Source organism: Myotis daubentonii, chromosome 11, assembly GCF_963259705.1.
Source record: "Myotis daubentonii chromosome 11, mMyoDau2.1, whole genome shotgun sequence".
Classification (NCBI taxonomy): Eukaryota; Metazoa; Chordata; class Mammalia; order Chiroptera; family Vespertilionidae; genus Myotis; species Myotis daubentonii.
The window spans coordinates 48,397,411-48,415,130 of NC_081850.1; the positions used below are offsets into that span (position 1 = coordinate 48,397,411).

General features: G+C 36.6%; 1 protein-coding gene and 1 long non-coding RNA gene across 5 annotated transcripts in view; both read right to left on the reverse strand.

The window, feature by feature from the left end:
- GKAP1 (G kinase anchoring protein 1) overlaps nucleotides 1-17,720 on the reverse strand; it is a 67,886-nt gene that overhangs the window by 9,778 nt on the left and 40,388 nt on the right. For 3 of the 4 annotated variants that reach the window (XM_059657017.1, XM_059657018.1, XM_059657020.1), the window contains exons 8-9: nucleotides 12,928-13,080; nucleotides 2,427-2,528 (exon numbers count right to left, since the gene is read on the reverse strand). In XM_059657017.1, coding sequence (XP_059513000.1) covers nucleotides 2,427-2,528; nucleotides 12,928-13,080 — 255 coding nt within the window. The remainder of the gene's footprint in view (nucleotides 1-2,426; nucleotides 2,529-12,927; nucleotides 13,081-17,720) is intronic. The other variant, XM_059657021.1, reaches the window with a different exon arrangement.
- On the reverse strand, nucleotides 7,606-12,917 carry LOC132212030 (uncharacterized). Its single transcript, XR_009447640.1, has 2 exons — nucleotides 9,461-12,917; nucleotides 7,606-9,404 (listed from the first exon to the last, which is right to left on the reverse strand). It is a non-coding gene; the product is annotated as an uncharacterized LOC132212030 (long non-coding RNA).

Here is a 17,720-nt window from a genome sequence, read left to right on the forward strand (position 1 = left end):
AAATATGCATCTATCAACAAGTGAATCTAAGAATCAAGTGAATAAATAATCTGATGAACAGAATGAACTGTTGATTATAATAGAATCAGGGACAGAGAAAGGGAATGGACTGACTATTCTTGGGGGGGAAAGGGGTGTGGGAGATGTGGGAAGAGACTGGACAAAAATCGTGCACCTATGAATGAGGACAGTGGGTGGGGAGTGAGGGCGGAGGGTGGGGCGGGAACTGGGAGGAGGGGAGTTATGGGAGGGGAAAAAAAGGAACAAATGTAATAATCTGAACAATAAAGATTTAATTAAAAAAAAAAAGAAATGAACAAGAAAGATAAGTCAGATGGAAACAAAAATATGAAGGAAAAAACCTTATACATTCAACTACAACTATATTCACTATGAATATAGAAATATATATATCTACTGTGAATATGAAACTATCTTATGAAATTCTAATTCTTAGGGCTTCAATCAATGTTACTATCTCACCAAATTATCTCTAGCTCAAACCTTTTGTCTCAGGTCCAGATCAGTGTACATGGAATCACCTCTTATACTAGCCTTAGGGTCTAAAATTAGCACATACAGCAAAAATTGCAAATGAGCAACATTACCCATGGAAATTCTTTATATTGCCCATTAAAGCAACATATAACACATACAATCCTAAATAGTAAATCTATGTATAAAAACATACATGTATAAAAATACTAGTAGCAATTTATAATAAAGAACACAAATGAAATCCTTAATGCTCTTATTGGTATCTTAATTTCATGAAAAAGAGAGCACTTAGTGTTAAATGCATATACGGTATGTTGTGACTGTACTGTACTGTACTGCATCCTCAACATCTATGCCTGAATCTATGGCTATTTCAAACTTAACATGTTCAAAATAGGATCTATTATTCCCACTGCCTAATAAACTAGTTCAAAATGTGCTCTTGCTCTTACACTCAATACCTGTTCATTGTTTTATCAGACTATATTCACTCCAGGCCCTCAGCTACGTGCATTACCATTCCACAAAACAATTTTCATGTCACTTAAAATCTGATCCCAACTAACGTCTCCAATTTCACATTCTACAACTTCCCAGTTCTCTAAATGTCAGCAACAATGTATTTCCTACCATTCCCATGCCTTTGTATGTGCTGTTCTCTCTACCTGGAAACACCATCTTTTCTGTAAAATCCTTACCAATTTTCAATAGCAACAACTAATTCATTCCTGTTTCTGTGCTTCTGGAGCACTCAGTCAAATCTCAATTATAAAGCCCATACTGCAATTATTTACATATTTATCTTCCACATTAGTCTATGAGCTTCTTGCTAACTCATCCTTGTATTTTGTGTCTGGGATATGGTATATGCTCAAAAAAAGGAAAGAAAAATATAAATGACAAAGGAAAACCTAAGGTAAATAAATGGGCAGGGATTATTACTAAAGGCATGAGTAGAGAAGGAAAGGAAATGTTAAGTACCATCAAGCGCTGGAACTTGACTTATCATTTTTTTTTCACTATTACATATACAGGGCCCAGAAAGACACTTGAAATGAATAAAGATATTTTTTAAAGCCTAACAAGGAAGAAAGGAAGGAAGGTTAATATGTAGGTTTATAGTTAAAAAATAAATTGTATAAATAACAAGTGTTAGTGAGCATGTGGAGAAACTGGAACCCTATGGATCACTGATGAGGAGACAAATGGTAGAGCTGTTACAGAAAACAGTTTGCTGGTACCTCAAAAGGTTAATGTAGAATTATTTTGACCCAGCAATTCCACTCTTAGCTATATAACCAAAGGATTTAAAAGCAGAGACTCAAGTACTCATACACCAATGTTCATTGCAGCGTTATTCACAACCAAAAGGTGGAAACAATGCTAGTGTTCACCAACAGATGAATAAACAAAATGTGGTACATACATATACTGGAATATTTTTCAGTCATAAAAAAGAATGAAATTCTGACACATGCTAAAACATGGATGAACCTTGGAAACACTATGCTAAGTGAAATAAGCCAGACACACTAGAACAAATATTGTATGGTTCCACTTATATGAAGTACCTGGAAGAAGCAAAATCATAGAGACTACATGTTACCACAGGCTGTAGGGAAAGAGGAAACAGGGAGCTGTTTAATGGGTACAGAGTTTGTTTGGAATAATGAAAAAGTTGTGGAAACACTGGTGATAACTATACATTATGAAGTACTTAATGCTACTGAATTGTAGCGTTAAAAATGGTTTAAATGGCTAATTTAATATATATATATTTTACCATAAAATATTATTATTCCAATTTTATAACATTTAAAAACCAAAACAGCAAAAACATTCTATTAATCCAACATTAAACATATTTATATATAAGAAAAACAGAAAATGTGCAGATTACTAGTATACAACAGTAAATAAACACAAACCTCCCACTGAGTGATTACATTTTTCAGCTTCTGGATTTCAGCATCTTTCCTTTCAAGTTCCAACTTTAGTCTTTCAATTCTTCCATCTTTCAAAACTACTTCCTGAAGAGAGAAAAACTCTATTTTAGAACTAAGATAGCCTGCTGATTCTGGTTTACAATATTCCTTTGTGAAAAGTTTAAGAGAAAAAAAGTCCCAATTTTCTCTATTTTAATTCATTTTCCACAGCAACTTTCAATTGTTGACTGTATTTCCATTTCTATTCAATGATGTAACTCTAATTATATACAATGCAAGCAAATAAGATATTTATGATTAATCTCAAACTGCACACATACCCTATAATAATATCAAGGCTTTGAAATGATATATTTACGAATAAACATACTAAAAGTGCTCTGTAATGAATTATTAGTCTATCATTAAGACCCAAAAGAATTGAAAACTTATGAGAAAAAACACAAAATAACAAAACAAGAAAATAAATAGCTTTGCTCTGTATCAGCAATTAGCAGGTAGAAGATATAACTAGAAAAACCATTTTCTCCCAATAGCAATAAAAAATATCCCCAAGAATGAAATTCAGAAATTTTCAGGATCCATTAAGAAAATTAAAAAATACTGAAAAGGACATAGAACAAAGATTGTCAATAGATAGGAAGACTAAATATTACTAAATATATTACTTTGTAAATTCAATACAATTTCTATTGAAATCCCAATGAGATTTTGTACTTTGGAACTTAGCAAGACAGTCAAAACTACTTCTGCGAGAATACAGGATAGAAACAAAGTTAATGCAATGAAGAGGAATATGCCTAACAAATTATTGTATACAGTACAACAAAAATAACTAAAGTAGCATAGTCATGGCACCTAGGTTGACAGAGCATTGCAACAGAAAATAAAGTCCAGAAAGAGATTTAAAACCTAAGAATTTATTATAATATAAATATAGTATTTTTAAAAACTGAAAAAAGGCTGAAGCACAGAATAGTAGATTACAAGACAAATGGCTAACTGGGAAAACAAGTTAAGTCCCTTCATCTTGTACCATATAACGAAATAAACAAACTCAAATGCAAAAAAAAAAAAAAAATCCAAAGTTATATTTTTGATAATAGTATAAATTGGTTCTATTTATCTAATGACTATGTGGAAACATTTAACTTCTTCTAAAAATACTCACTAAGCACCTAACTGCTACTAGATGCTGGGTATGCAACAGTGAATAGAACTGAAAAGATTATCGCCCTGATGGGATTGTCTGTTGCAGGAGGCAGATGTAAAAAAGAAATAATAGAAGCCCTGGCCAGCTGGCTCAGTTGGTTGGAGTGTTTCCTGTACACCAAAAGGTTGCAAGTTCAATTCCTGGTCAGGACACATATCTTGTTGCAGGTTTCGATCCCTGGTCAGGGTGCATATGGGAGGCAACCAACTGATGTTTCTCTCTCACATCAATGTGTGTCCCTCCCCTCTCCTCCCCTCCCCTCCCCTCCCCTCCTCTCCCCTCCCCTCCCCTCTCTTGTTCCCCCCCCCCCCCCACTTTCCTCTCCCTCTAAAATCAATAAATATATCCTTAGGTGAGGATGGATAAATAAATAAAATAAAAAGTGGAGGTAAGAGATTTCCAGGTAGGAAGAACAGTATCTTTAAAAGCCCCAAGATAGGAAAGAGCCAAGAATTTGAAGAAAAAAGAGGCCAGTGGTTTGGAGCTTAGTGAGGGAGAAGATAGTACAAGATGACTTTGGAAAAGCAGGTAGAGGCTTGATCTTGGAGGGCCTTGTAGGCAACAAGAATGGCCTGCACATTCTGAGTAAAATAGCAGTGAAGGATTTTGAGCAGGACTATTAAGATTTATGTTAGATTATATTTTTAAAGAATGATGGTGGAAAATGGATTAGAGTCGGGTAGGATAGGTGGAAAGACCTTTAACTGCTACTGCAAGTACAGGTCAGAGAAGATTATACCTTTTTTTTTTTCTAAAATATATTTTATTGATTTTTTACAGAGAGGAAGGGAGAGAGATAGAGAGCTAGAAACATCAATGAGAGAGAAACATTGATCAGCTGCCTCCTGCACATCTCCTACTGGGGATATGCCCGCAACCCAGGTACATGCCCTTGACCGGAATCGAACCTGGGACCTTTTAGTCCGCAGGCTGACGCTCTATCCACTGAGCCAAACCGGTTTCGGCGAAGATTATACCTTTGATTAGGGTGGAAGCAGTTTAAATGGAAAGAAGTATATTATGTAAGAAATTATTTAAAAGTGTAATCAAGAGCATTTGATGAGAGGTTGAATGTGGCAGTTGAGAAAGATGGACACTTCGAGTTTCTAGTTTAAGGAATAAGGTGGGTGGATCAAAATTAGAAATATACATACTATTAGGCCCAGAAATCTCACTTAGAAGTGAGGGAAAGTGTATCTATCAGTGTTCACTGTGATTTATCACAACAAAAAATTGGACATCAATTTAAATGCCAAACTATAGAATATAGGCTAAATATATGGTAAATATATGAAACTGTGAAACTCTTGAAATCACTACAAATAATAATATACACTATAAAATACATTAACATGATCCCAAATTGTGATGCTACATGCAAGGAAAAATGCAGGGAGGACATAAAAGAAAATTTTAATAACTCAGGACATTATGAAATACTAGTATTTTCACTTCATTTAAAAATTATTTTATCAAAATTGTTTTATACTGAGTATATAATTATTTAACAATATAAAATACTATTTTGATTTTGAAAAATTAAACCATGTAAGTATTAAAATGGTATCTAGATGAAAATGAATATATATCATTTTTTAATAGGAAAGCCCTTCTGAACATACCAAAGGGAGAAAGCTGAAAAGATTAATAAATTTAACTTGCTGAAAATTTTTTCTAAAAATACTGTAATAAAATCAAAAGATAAATGATTATCTGGAAATAATAAGTCACAATCCATATGACAGGCATATGAGCAAAAAACATGAAGAAAAGTATAATCTCAATAATAAGCAAGAAATATTATATCAAACTGGCACATTAAAATATTTTTTCCTCTGTGGGGTAACTGAAAACAACTTAGTTATTAAAAATTCAACTATTTCATGTTCAAGGATTATTACTTAACTAGAGGCCTGGTGCACGAAATTTGTGCACTGGGGGGGGGGGTAGTTCCCTCAGCCCGGTCTGCACCCTCTCCAATCCAGTACCACTGGCTCCTAACTGCTCACCTGCCTGCCTTCCTGATCGCCCCTAACCACTCTGCCTGCCTGCCTGCCTAATGCCCCTAACTGCTCCCCTGCCAGCCTGATCAGCCCCTAACTGCTCTCCCCTGCCAGCCTGATTTCCCTGCTCTCCCCTGCAGGCTTGATCGCCCCAACCACCTCTGCCTTGGCCCCCGCCACTGTGGTTTTGTCTGGAAGATGTCCGATCTGATTAGCATATTACCCTTTTATTAGTATAGATGACCTGAAATGCTCACCATCTGCATTTAACTAAGAAGTAGTCCATATAACAGTTTCTACATTACTGGGAGGAAAAAGTATATATCCACAGAAAATAAAGGCCAAAACAAAATATACACAGAAACAAATTTCATAAAATATGAATAGACATACTCTGACATTTTTTTGTTTTTGCAAATGCTGGCAGCAATCTACTAAAACTGATTTCAAAACCTGTTAAATGAGTTGAGACTCAGTTAGAAAAGCACACCTGAGGACTTAAAATGTCAGGCCAAGGACACTGTAAGTCTTCACTTAAGGTCATGGATAGGTTCTGCAAGTTTCAAAATGACATACAACAAAACCAATTAAGTTCCTATGGCATCATGTCACTGTTAAAATGAACAAAACCATGTTATTCAAGGACTTGCTGTACTTGATTCAACAAACAGTGAAGTTTAAGGACATGGAAAAGAAGATAGATTTGAAAAAGATTTCAAAGATTAAAACTCCCAAGTCTTGAAAAACAGAAAAGTGAAAAAGGAAGTTTTTAGAGCCTGGGTAACTAGATCAAATGATAAAACCAAAAACAAAAATGATGAAAGTCAAGCCAAACACTTGGTTTGGAGACAGGATGATGAGCCTGAGTTTGCACATACTAGTAAGGTATCCACAGAATAAGAATGAAATATGCCATAAGGGCCCTAGCCAGTTTGGCTCAGTGGGTAGAGCGTCGGCCTGCGAACTAAAGGGTCCTGGGTTCAATTCCAGTCAAGGGCACATGCCTGGGTTGTGGGCTCGATCCCCAGTGGGGGACTTGCAGGAGGCAGCCAATCCATGATTCTCTCTCATCATGGATGTTTCTATCTCTATCTCTCTCTTCCTTCCTCTCTGAAATCAATGAAAATATATATTTTTAAAAATGCCATAAGGGCAATTACTAAAACAGACACCTAAAGGCCATAAAGTGAATGGGATCAGGAATGGATGATCTACCCAATTCCTGTGAAGTTGTGGAGAAAACTTCCTGCCGATAGAAGACAATGTTGATATGCATCAAGAGCAACACAGATGTGTATATCCTTTGACTAATTTACTATTTTTAAGAATTTATTCCAAGGAAATAACTCATCAAAGAATTAAATACATAAAGACGTTAAATGAGTATCAGGTGACCAATTCTAAACAACCTAAATGTTCAATAATAGGATATTGACCAAGCTGTAATTATAACATACTGCTTTGACAGAATATAAAGCATGGTTTACAAAACAGCTATGAAACTATATTACTTACTGTTACAATTATTTTTAAATACCTATACATGTGGCATTTTCCTACAAAAAGAATATTCAAAAATGAGCCCTAACCGGTTTGGCTCGGTGGATAGAGTGTCAGCCTGTGGACTGAAGGGTCCCAGGTTTGATTCCGGTCAAGGGCATGTGCCTTGGTTGCAGGCACATCCCCAGTAGGAGGTGTGCAGGAGGCAGCTGATCGATGTTTCTCTCTCATTGATGTTTCTAGCTCTCTATCCCTCTCCCTTCCTCTCTGTAAAAAATCAATAAAATATATTTAAAAAAAAATGAAACCAAATGTTGTGTTAAGAATGGCCAAATTAGGGTTGTACAGAAAAAAAGGATTTTAACCTGGGCAAAAAAGAAGAGCTTTCTTTCTCTGAGAAAGGAGTACAATGGGGAGAGGAAGGAAGTGAAAAAAAAAAAGAGTATTTTTTTTTTTAAAATACATTTTATTGATTTTTTACAGAGAGGAAGGGAGAGAGATAGAGAGTTAGAAACATCGATGAGAGAGAAACATCGATCAGCTGCCTCCTGCACATCTCCTACTGGGGATGTGCCCGCAACCCAGGTACATGCCCTTGACCGGAATCGAACCTGGGACCTTTCAGTCCGCAGGCCGACGCTCTATCCACTGAGCCAAACCGGTTCCGGCAAAAAGAGTATTTTTTAAAATAGCCTCAATCTTTTTCTCCTATTACACTCAATGACATAATGAGAAATTCTTAATTTATGAAAATTTCATACATGCAAAAGAAATATATGTGTGTGTGTGTGTGTGTGTGTGTGTGTGTGTGTATGAATCATACAGGTTAAGATAAAAGAAAAAATGCAATATGCAGATTAAGAATTTGAACACCGAAAACAGTATGAAGGGTCCTCAAAACATTAAGAAGAGAGTTACCATATGACCCAGCAACCTCTCTTCAGGGTACCTACCCAAAAAGTTTGAAAACCTTTACTTGCAAAGATAAATGCACCTCTAGCCCAGCCCATGTGGCTAAGTGGTTGAGCTTTGGCCCATGAACCAGAAGGTCACGGTTTAAAAAGGCATCTGTGATATACACGCCCCGCGTTCATTGCAGCGTTATTCACTGTGGCCAATGCATGGAAGCAACCCAAGTGTCCCTCAATAAATGACTGGATAAGATGTGGTACATACATACAATGGAACACTACTCAGCCATAAAAGATGAAATACTGCCATTTGCAATAATGTCATGCCAAGTGAAATAAACCAGACAGAAAAAGTCAAGAACCATTTGATTTCACTATATGTGGGATATAAAACTGGGAACAACAAATGAACATACAAGAACAAACAGAAACTCATAGGCACAAACAACAGTATAGTGGTCACCAGAGAGAAGGAGGGGTTGAGGAGGTAGTAGAGGATAAAGGAGGTCAAATATATGGTGACAGAAGTAGATTTGACTTTGTGTGGTGGGCACACAATGCAATATCTAGATCATGTATCAAAGAAATGTACACTTAAAACCCATATAATGTCACCCCAATAAATTTAATGGGGGGGGGGAGAATTCGAACATTACCATATTTTGGCACCCCCCATGTGCCTCTACCAGTCATATCCATATCCCTCCCCTTCTGTCACAAACTTTGTCCTTCTTTTCCCGTTAGTCTTGCACTACACATATACATATCCCTAAAATATTCTATTTTTTGAAATTGCTATAAATGGTATCAAACAATTCTTATTTGGTGACCTTATTTTTTTAATTAAACATGTTTTTTACATTCATACATGTTGCTAAGTATAGCTGTCATTAATTTCTCTTATTGATTCTGTTATTACACACAGATGAGTTTTCAACATTATTTTTGAACAGTCTCTAGGGTTTAATCTAAGGTAGAATTTCTAGAACATACAGTCTGCCCATTATCTTCAACTTTTAAAGTTAATGCCAAATTGTTTTCCAAAATGGTTATACCAATTTACACTACCAATAATGTGTTACTGTTCTTCTATATCCATAAAAATATTGAGTATCATCTGTCTAATCCCTATCACCAGTCCTCACCTTCATTCAGTTTTTCATAGCAAATGCAGTGGAAATTAGTATTACCATATATAAGCTTATTCTATACTGAAAAATCTTCAAATATTCTTTACTATCTACTAACTAAATCATAAATTAGGCCTTTAAATTTCCTCCAATCTTTTCCAACCTGCCTTACCAAACTTACCTAATACTACTAGTATTCTCCTCTATGATCCTTCTGTTTTAAGAGTCTCATGCTCTACCGACTGAGCTAGCCGGGCACCCATGATCCTTCTGTTTTAATTAAGCTGGTTTATACTTTATTGCTTCAATATTTTTAATCATGGCATTCCAGTTTCCTCTCCCTTACCTCTGCATGTTCAAATCCTACTGTCTTTTAAATTCTAATTTTCTTCTAAGAAAGCCATCTCTAATCTCGATTCATGTTAATTACTATCACACTTTACCAAGTATATTCTTTTAGACTTACCATTTTCTACCTTGTACAAAAATAATTATATATTAAACGTGTACTATGTTCATGCTCTGCTAAACATTTTGATTCATAATTGCTAATTTTCCTATTAACAGTCCATGAAAGACAGATAATTTCATCCCAATGTAACACAGCTGATAAACTGCAGAAGCTATATCTTGTATTACTAGGTTTGTTTGATTTCAAAGACTTCCCTTTCTACCATACTGCACTGTCCTGTGGTTTTATTAAATCATTAATATTAATCGTTTAATTAACATACATACCCAATTTTGTTCTACAAAGGGTTTAAGATATATATTTGTCTAAATATATTAATGTCATTCTTTCTATCAAAATATTATCTGAGCCGGGGGATAGGGGAGGCTGGGAGGAAGGTCAATGGGGAAAAAAAGGAGACATATGTACTACTATTCGTAATACTTTAAAGTTACAATAATAAAAAAAATAATGTAAAAAATGATCTGAAATGGCTTAAAAAATAAGGGGAAAAATCATACATAGTCAATAAAAAAAAGAAAGCAAATATGCTAACCATATACATTAACATGGTTGCTTGGGCTGTACATAAACTTTGATAGTCAAGGCAAAACAGGAAAACATTAAATCAATGCCAGAAAAGAAGAAACAAGTACTTCAAGGGCAAGCAAGGATTACCCATTACTAAGTTGAAAATAGATTTTCATGTGGAATTATGTTAGTGTTATTAACCAACCTTACTTCTGCATTGGAGTAAACTGTTCTTAAGGGTCTGACTTTTTGTGTCCTATAAAACAATACAGATGTTTAATTCGTGGAATGACTGAATTTATCAGTCTTAGGAAACAAAGAGATAGCATCTATTGAAGAGAATGACAAGATGGAAAACGGGCTTTTAGAATTTGGAATAGCCTCTGTAGGTGTTTGTCAAAGTCAGAAAGAAGTGACTCAAAAGTTTTTTAAGTAGAAATAAGGATACGGTCAAAGTTAGACAGTAATGATTTTGAGAACAGAACATTAGTACTGTTTTTCAGCAATACCTGGCAGCCCACAAATTAATGGTGGTGGTAAACACACAATACAGTATACAGATTATGTGTTGGGGTGGTGAACACACAATTGTGTGCAGAATCTTTCAGTTTCCTGAATATTCAGTCTAACTAAAGCAGTGGTTCTCAACCTTCTGGCCCTTTAAATACAGTTCCTCATGCTGTGACCCAACCATAAAATTACTTTCGTTGCTACTTCATAACTGTAATGTTGCTACTGTTATGAATCATAATGTAAATATCTGATATGCAGGATGGTCTTAGGTGACCTCTGTGAAAGGGTCGTTCGACCACCAAAGGGGTCACGACCCACAAGTTGAGAACCACTGAACTAAGGCCTTTCCTAATTTGGGGCCTTTGTTCTTGCAGGGAATAAAAGAAAACCAAGAAAGAAAGGGGAAAGCGTTCACATATAAGATAAAGAACAGGTTCATAGTTTCAGAGAAAGTAAGACAGAAGACTAGCTGTTAGGAACAGATTTATAGATCTCTATATGATGAGATATTAAAAAAAAAAAATCCTCACTGAGGATGTTTTTCTTGACTTTAGAGAGACGGGGGGGGGGGGGGGGGGGAATCGATTGGTTACCTCTCGTACACATCCAACCAGACATCAAACCCGAAATCTAGGTATGTGCTCTGACCAGGAATCAAACCCACAACCTTCTGGTATTTGGGACAATGCTCCAACCGAGCCACCTGGACAGGTGAGATACTTTTTTAAAAACAATATTTTAAAAATGTGAATGATAAGAAAAATAGAGACAAACTCAGATAGAGAGCAGGCTGACAGTTGTGGGGGAGGGGGCAGTTAGGAAACTAGTGGAGGGTGGAGGGATTGAGCAAAAATGAAAAAAATCCAACAGTGTGATTGCCAGGAGAGGGAGGGGGTGGGAAAGGTGTAAAGGTATAGGGTGGATAAATGGTGATGGACAGAGACTTCACTTGGGGTGGTGAACATACAACACAGTGTACAGATAATGTGTTGTGGAATTGTGCCCCTGAAACCTCTATAATTTTATTAACTAGTGTAACCCCAATACATTCAATACAAAGGAAATAAATAAAAATGCGAATATCATTCTTTGCTTGTGGGCCTTATAAAAACAGACTACTAACCAGGTTTGACTTGTCTGCAACCCCTGGTCTACAGGATAAAATTCTAACTTATTTTCACATAAACAGACCTCGGTACTTCTTAGATGCAGAATTTTTCAGTTTCATGAATATTTCCTCTAAGGCAGTGGTTCTCAACCTTCTGGCCCTTTACATACAGTTCCTCATGTTGTGACCCAACCATAAAATTACTTTCGTTGCTACTTCATAACTATAATGTTGCTACTGTTATGAATCGTAATGTAAATATTTGATATGCAGGATGGTCTTAGGCAACCCCTGTGAAAGGGTCATTCGACCGCCAAAGGGGTCACGACCCACAGGTTGAGAACCGCTGGTCTAAGGCCTTTCCTAACTCTGGGCCTTTGTTCTTGTAGTTCCCTATGCTTTCTCCAATTCTCAGCTTACAGGGTTATATTCATTCATCATTCAAAGTCCATCCCAAATGTCACTTTTTTAAAATAATATATTTTGACTTTTTGAGATAGAGAGGAAGGGAGAGGGATAGATAAAAACATCGATGAGAGAGAAACATTGATTAGCTGCCTCCTGCACGCCCTCCACAGGGACCAAGCCCATAACTTGGGCACGTGCCCTGACTGGGAATCAAACCAGTGGCCTCTTGGTTCCTGGCTCAATGTTCAACCACTGAGCTACACCGGTTGGGCCCAAATGTCAATTCTTTATGTACCTTTCACAGTTTACCCAAGTGATCTAGTATTACCTTTTCTATTCAAAACCTCTCTATTTTTCATCTCTCTCTTAAAGTCTCTGTCATGCTAAAATGTATTATTTTTACAGATCTACCTCCTCCAATCCCCACTGAGTGTCTAAGGAAAAGAAGGTCTTATCCATCTTGGTATTCCTACTCCCCTCCATTGGAGTCTAATATTACCTAGCATATAGCATATGCTCAATAAGTATTCATCAATGAATGAAGTACTTTACACTTTTTAATATAAACATCTACAACTAAGGATTTAAGACAAATCCTAAAACTATACCTTATTAGAATCATAATTGGATTCCACTGCTTACGTTTTTAAAAATATATATATGTATATATTTTTAGTTTTATTGTGATTTTAAGAGAATTTTCTATTTTACATGCCTGGTTGTGTTCATGAGCTGCAAAATTATCTGTTCCATTATATTCTGTAAGCTGTTCTCTTCTTTTTTCTCTAATAAGAATTTTATGAACATCATCTTCCAGTCTATTGAAGAATCCTCCATCATGTGTTAAAGTCTGAGAAGAACTCAATTCCTGTCAAAAATGAATTGTGGTTTACTATCATTCAACAAAAAAGTGTATGCATTCAATAAGCCTAGTCAGCCCCGAGAAGGAGAAGGAAAGAAAAAGGGTAACTAAGAGACAATCAATTCTCCTCTATCTTCAGAAGATAAACAGCAGAGACACATTTTAAAATGTTTTCTTACTTCTTCATAATTATTGTGTTGGATATCACTTGATCAAAAAATGTTTTATCCATATACCATACAATTCACCCATTTAATGTACATAATTCAGTGGTTTTAAATATGCTCACAGAGTTGTGCAACCACAGCCACAATTTTTTAAGTTTCATCACCCACAAAGAAACCCTGAATCTATTAGTGGTCATTCCCCATTTCCTTCTAATACCTCCCCTCTCAGTTGTCTCCTGGACAAGACTATTTTCTGTGTGCATAGATTTGCCTATTCTAGACATCTGGTATAAATGAAATCATATACTGGTATATGTGGTCTTTTGTGACTGGCTTCTTTCACTTAGCAAAATGTTTTTAAGGTTTATCTATTATTATAGCATCTATCACTACTTCATTCCTATTGTCAAGTAATATCTCAATGATGGATACACTACATTTTATTTCTCCATTCATTGGTTGATGGACATTTGGGTTGTTTTCATTTTTTTGCTATTATGAATAATGCTGTTATAAATATTCACGCACCAGTTTTTGAATGGACAGGTTTTCTTTTTCTTTTTTTTTAAAATATGTTTTATTGATTTTTTACAGAGAGGAAGGGAGAAAGACAGAGAGCCAGAAACATTGATGAGAGAGAAACACCGATCAGCCGCCTCCTGCACATCCCCCACTGGGGATGCGCCCACAACCCAGGTACATGCCCTTGACCGGAATCGAACCTGGGACCCCTCAGTCCGCAGGCCGACGCTCTATCCACTGAGCCAAACCGGTTTCGGCAGAATGGACAGGTTTTCAATTCTCTTAGGTATATGCCTTGAAGTAAAATTGCTGAGACATATGGTAACCCTATGTTTAATCTTTTGAGGATTTGCCAGATTAATTTTTCAAAGCATTCTCACCAACACTTACTATCTTTTTTTTTATCCTCACCCAGGGATATGTTTTTATTTTTATTGATATTTAAAAAATACTTTTATTGTTTTCAGAGAGGAAGGGAGAGGGAGAGATAGAAACATCAATGATGAGAGAGAATCATTGATGGACCGACTCCTGCACGCCCCCTACTGGGGATCGAGCCTCCAACCCGAGCATGTGCGCTTGACCAAAATCGAACCCAGGCTGACGCTGTTTTTTATTGATTTTTAGAGAGAAAGGAAATGGGGAGAAAGAGAGAAACACTGGTGAGAGCGAGAAGCATCAATCGGTTGCCTCCTGTACACACGCCGATCAGGATCAAACCCTCAACCTAGGTCTGTGCCCTGACCAGGAATCAAACCCCCAACCTTTTGGTGTACAGGACAATGCTCCAACCAACTGAGCCACCCAGTCAAGGCTGTCTTTCTTTTTTATTTATTGATTTCAGAGAGGGATAGAAATATCGATTTGTTGTTCCACATATTTAAGCATTCACTGGTTGATTCTGGTGTGTGCCTTGACCAGGGATTGAACCTGCAACCTTGGCCTATTAGGATAATGCTCTAACCAACTAAACTACTCGGCCACTAGAATGGGTGTGGAGAGCTATTTCATTGTGGTTTCGAGTTGCATTTCTCTGATGCATTGTTTCAAGTGCTTATTGGACATTTGCATCTTTCTGGAGTATGTCTACTCATATTCTTTGCCCACTTTTTAATTGGGTTGCTTTTATTTTTGCGTCCTAAGAGTTCTTTATATATTCTAGATACAAGTCTCTTATCAAATATATGATTAGCAAATATGTTCTCACATTCTGTGGCTTCTCTTTTCACATTCCTGAAGGTGTCCTTTGTATCACAGAAGGTTTTAATTTTTACAAAGTCCAATTTATCCACAAAACCACTGTATAACTTAAGGTTATAAAGATTTACTCGTATATTTTCTTCTAAGATCTTTAGTTTTAGCTCTTACATTTAGGTCTGTAATCCATTTTCAGTTATTTTTTTGTGTATGGTGTGAAGAAGGGGTCAAAATTCATTCTTTTTTCCCTTTTATTAAATTTACTAGAGGCCCAGTGCATGAAAATTCATACACTGAAGGGGGGTCCCTCAGCCTGGCCTGCCCCCTCTTACAGTCCAGGAGCCTTTCGGGGTGGGAGGCGATCCAGCGATTAGGTGAAGGTGATGTCCCCATCACACCTCTGCTGCTGCCACTCCCACTCCTGGCAGCGCAAGCCTCGGCTGGCCCTGGGCAGCTGGGCAGCCGCCATCCGAGGTTTGCCTGTGCCTCGGGGCAGCCCTGAGCGGCTGGGGGGCTCCGGAGGCAGGCACATGGAGCACCCGGGCCCACCTTGTCACATGCCTGCCACCCTGGCAGGGCTGAGGGCACTGGGCGCTGCCATCTTGTGGCTGTGACCACTGCCATCTTTGAGGGCGGGGCAGTCAATTAGCATATTCCCTCTTTATTGGGTGTGGGCACTGCCATGTTTGATGGTGGGACAGTTAATTAGCATATTCCCTCCTTATTGGCTGTGGGCGCTGCCATCTTTGCAACAGCGTGAGGGTCATTTAGCATATTCCCTCTTTGTTAGATAGGATTGGGTGACACTGGTTAACAAAATTATCCAGGCTTCTGGTGCACAATTCTACAACACATCAACTGTACACTGTATTGTGTGTTCACCACCCCAATAAATTCGTTCTCTTTCATATGGAGATGCAGCAGCATCTGTTGAGAAGATTATTCCTTCTCCACTGAATTCTTTTGGCACCCTTATTCAAAATTAATTCAATATTAATGTAAGGATTTCTTTTCTGGAGTCTTAATTTTGTCAAACTTTATGGCTACCATTACACCACACCACACTGGCTTGATTAGTATAGTTTTGTATCGCTTAATCTTTTACAATGCATTTAAAAGTAATTTTACATAAATTATATACACTAATCATAAAAAGATAAAATTTTATCACAATCTACTCAATTACATAAAATTATGAAATTTATTCTTAAAGAAAAGTAGCACTGCCTTTCCAACTTCCTGTTTTGAAGTCAGGAACTAAAGAAAATGTCTCTCTCATTGGTTCCACTTATGTCCTACATTCTTGAGTTATACAAGTCCTAATTTTATCCACTTTAATTGAATTTGTGAGCAAATGACCCAACAGTTCAATGACTGTTCATCCTTTTCTCTTCACATTATGTTAAATAGTGTTTTAGAAAAAAAAATTATTATGTATCAGTGTTTAATAAATACACAAAATGACATTTAAAATTTTGTACAGCACTTTCTATTTTGCAAAGAACTTACACAAACATTACTTTATTTGAATCTCATTAATGCTATAAGAGGTTCATAGAACAAGAATTATTTTCCCACAAAATAATCATGGCAAAAATAAATAAATAATCATGGCCTCAGGAAAGTTAAATAAACTTGCCCACGAGTCTACTGAGGTTACTGCTTGAAAAAATAATTCAGGTACATTCCAATAAGATTTCATTTTAAAACAACATGCTTAAAACACTGCTGAGCTTCTGTGGAAGGAATAGCATGATGATGGCAACTAATTAGCCGCTGGATTTCACTTCCTTAAAAGAGTGCAGTTCCACAAAATAGAAACAAAGGCCTGGTTACATTGACAGACAAACAGCTGTCAGAGGGGAAGGGTTTTGGGGGCTGAATGAAAAAACATGAAGGGATTAAGTACACACGCTCGCACACGTGCATGCGCGCACACACACACACATACACACCCCACAGATTTTAAAATTTAATATCTAGCCAATTCAATTTAACTCAAACTATGAACACTTATTATATGCCAAGCATATAAAGTAAAAGACAGTATAATGGTGGTTCTGTTAGTATAGCCCTATAGATCTCTGGGACATAATATAGAGTCTACGCATAAGCCTTCACATTTATGGTGACTATCAACAATAAAAAATATTTTTTAAAAGAAAAATTACCTGGAAACCAATGAAAATGAATGCACAATAACCCCAAATCAATGGGACACAGAGAAAGCAGTCCTGAGAGGGAAGTTCACAGCATTGCAGACGCAAGAAAAATCTCAAATAAACCATTCTAACCCAACACCTAAAAGAGCTAAAAAAAAAAAAAAAAAAAAAAACACAACAAACAAAGCCCAGAATAAGTAAAAGGAAGGAAATAATAAAGATCAGAGCAGAAATACATGATACAGAAACTAAAAAATAAAACAATACAAAAGATCAATGAAACCAAGAGCTGGTTTTTTAAAAAGATAAACAAGTCTGGCCAGTGTGCTTCAGTGATTGAGTGTCGACCCATGAACCAAATGCCCAGTTCAATGCCCGGTCAGGGCACATGCTAGAGTTGTGGACTCAATCCCCAATAGTAGGCATCCAGGAGGCAGGTGATCAATGATTCTCTCTCATCATTGATGTTTCTATCCCTCTCTCCCTCTCTCTTTGAAATCAATAAAAACATACTTTTACAAAAAGATAAAAAAGATTGATGAACCTCTGACCAGACTCATCAACAAAGGAAGAGGAGATTCCAAAATGATGGCAGAGT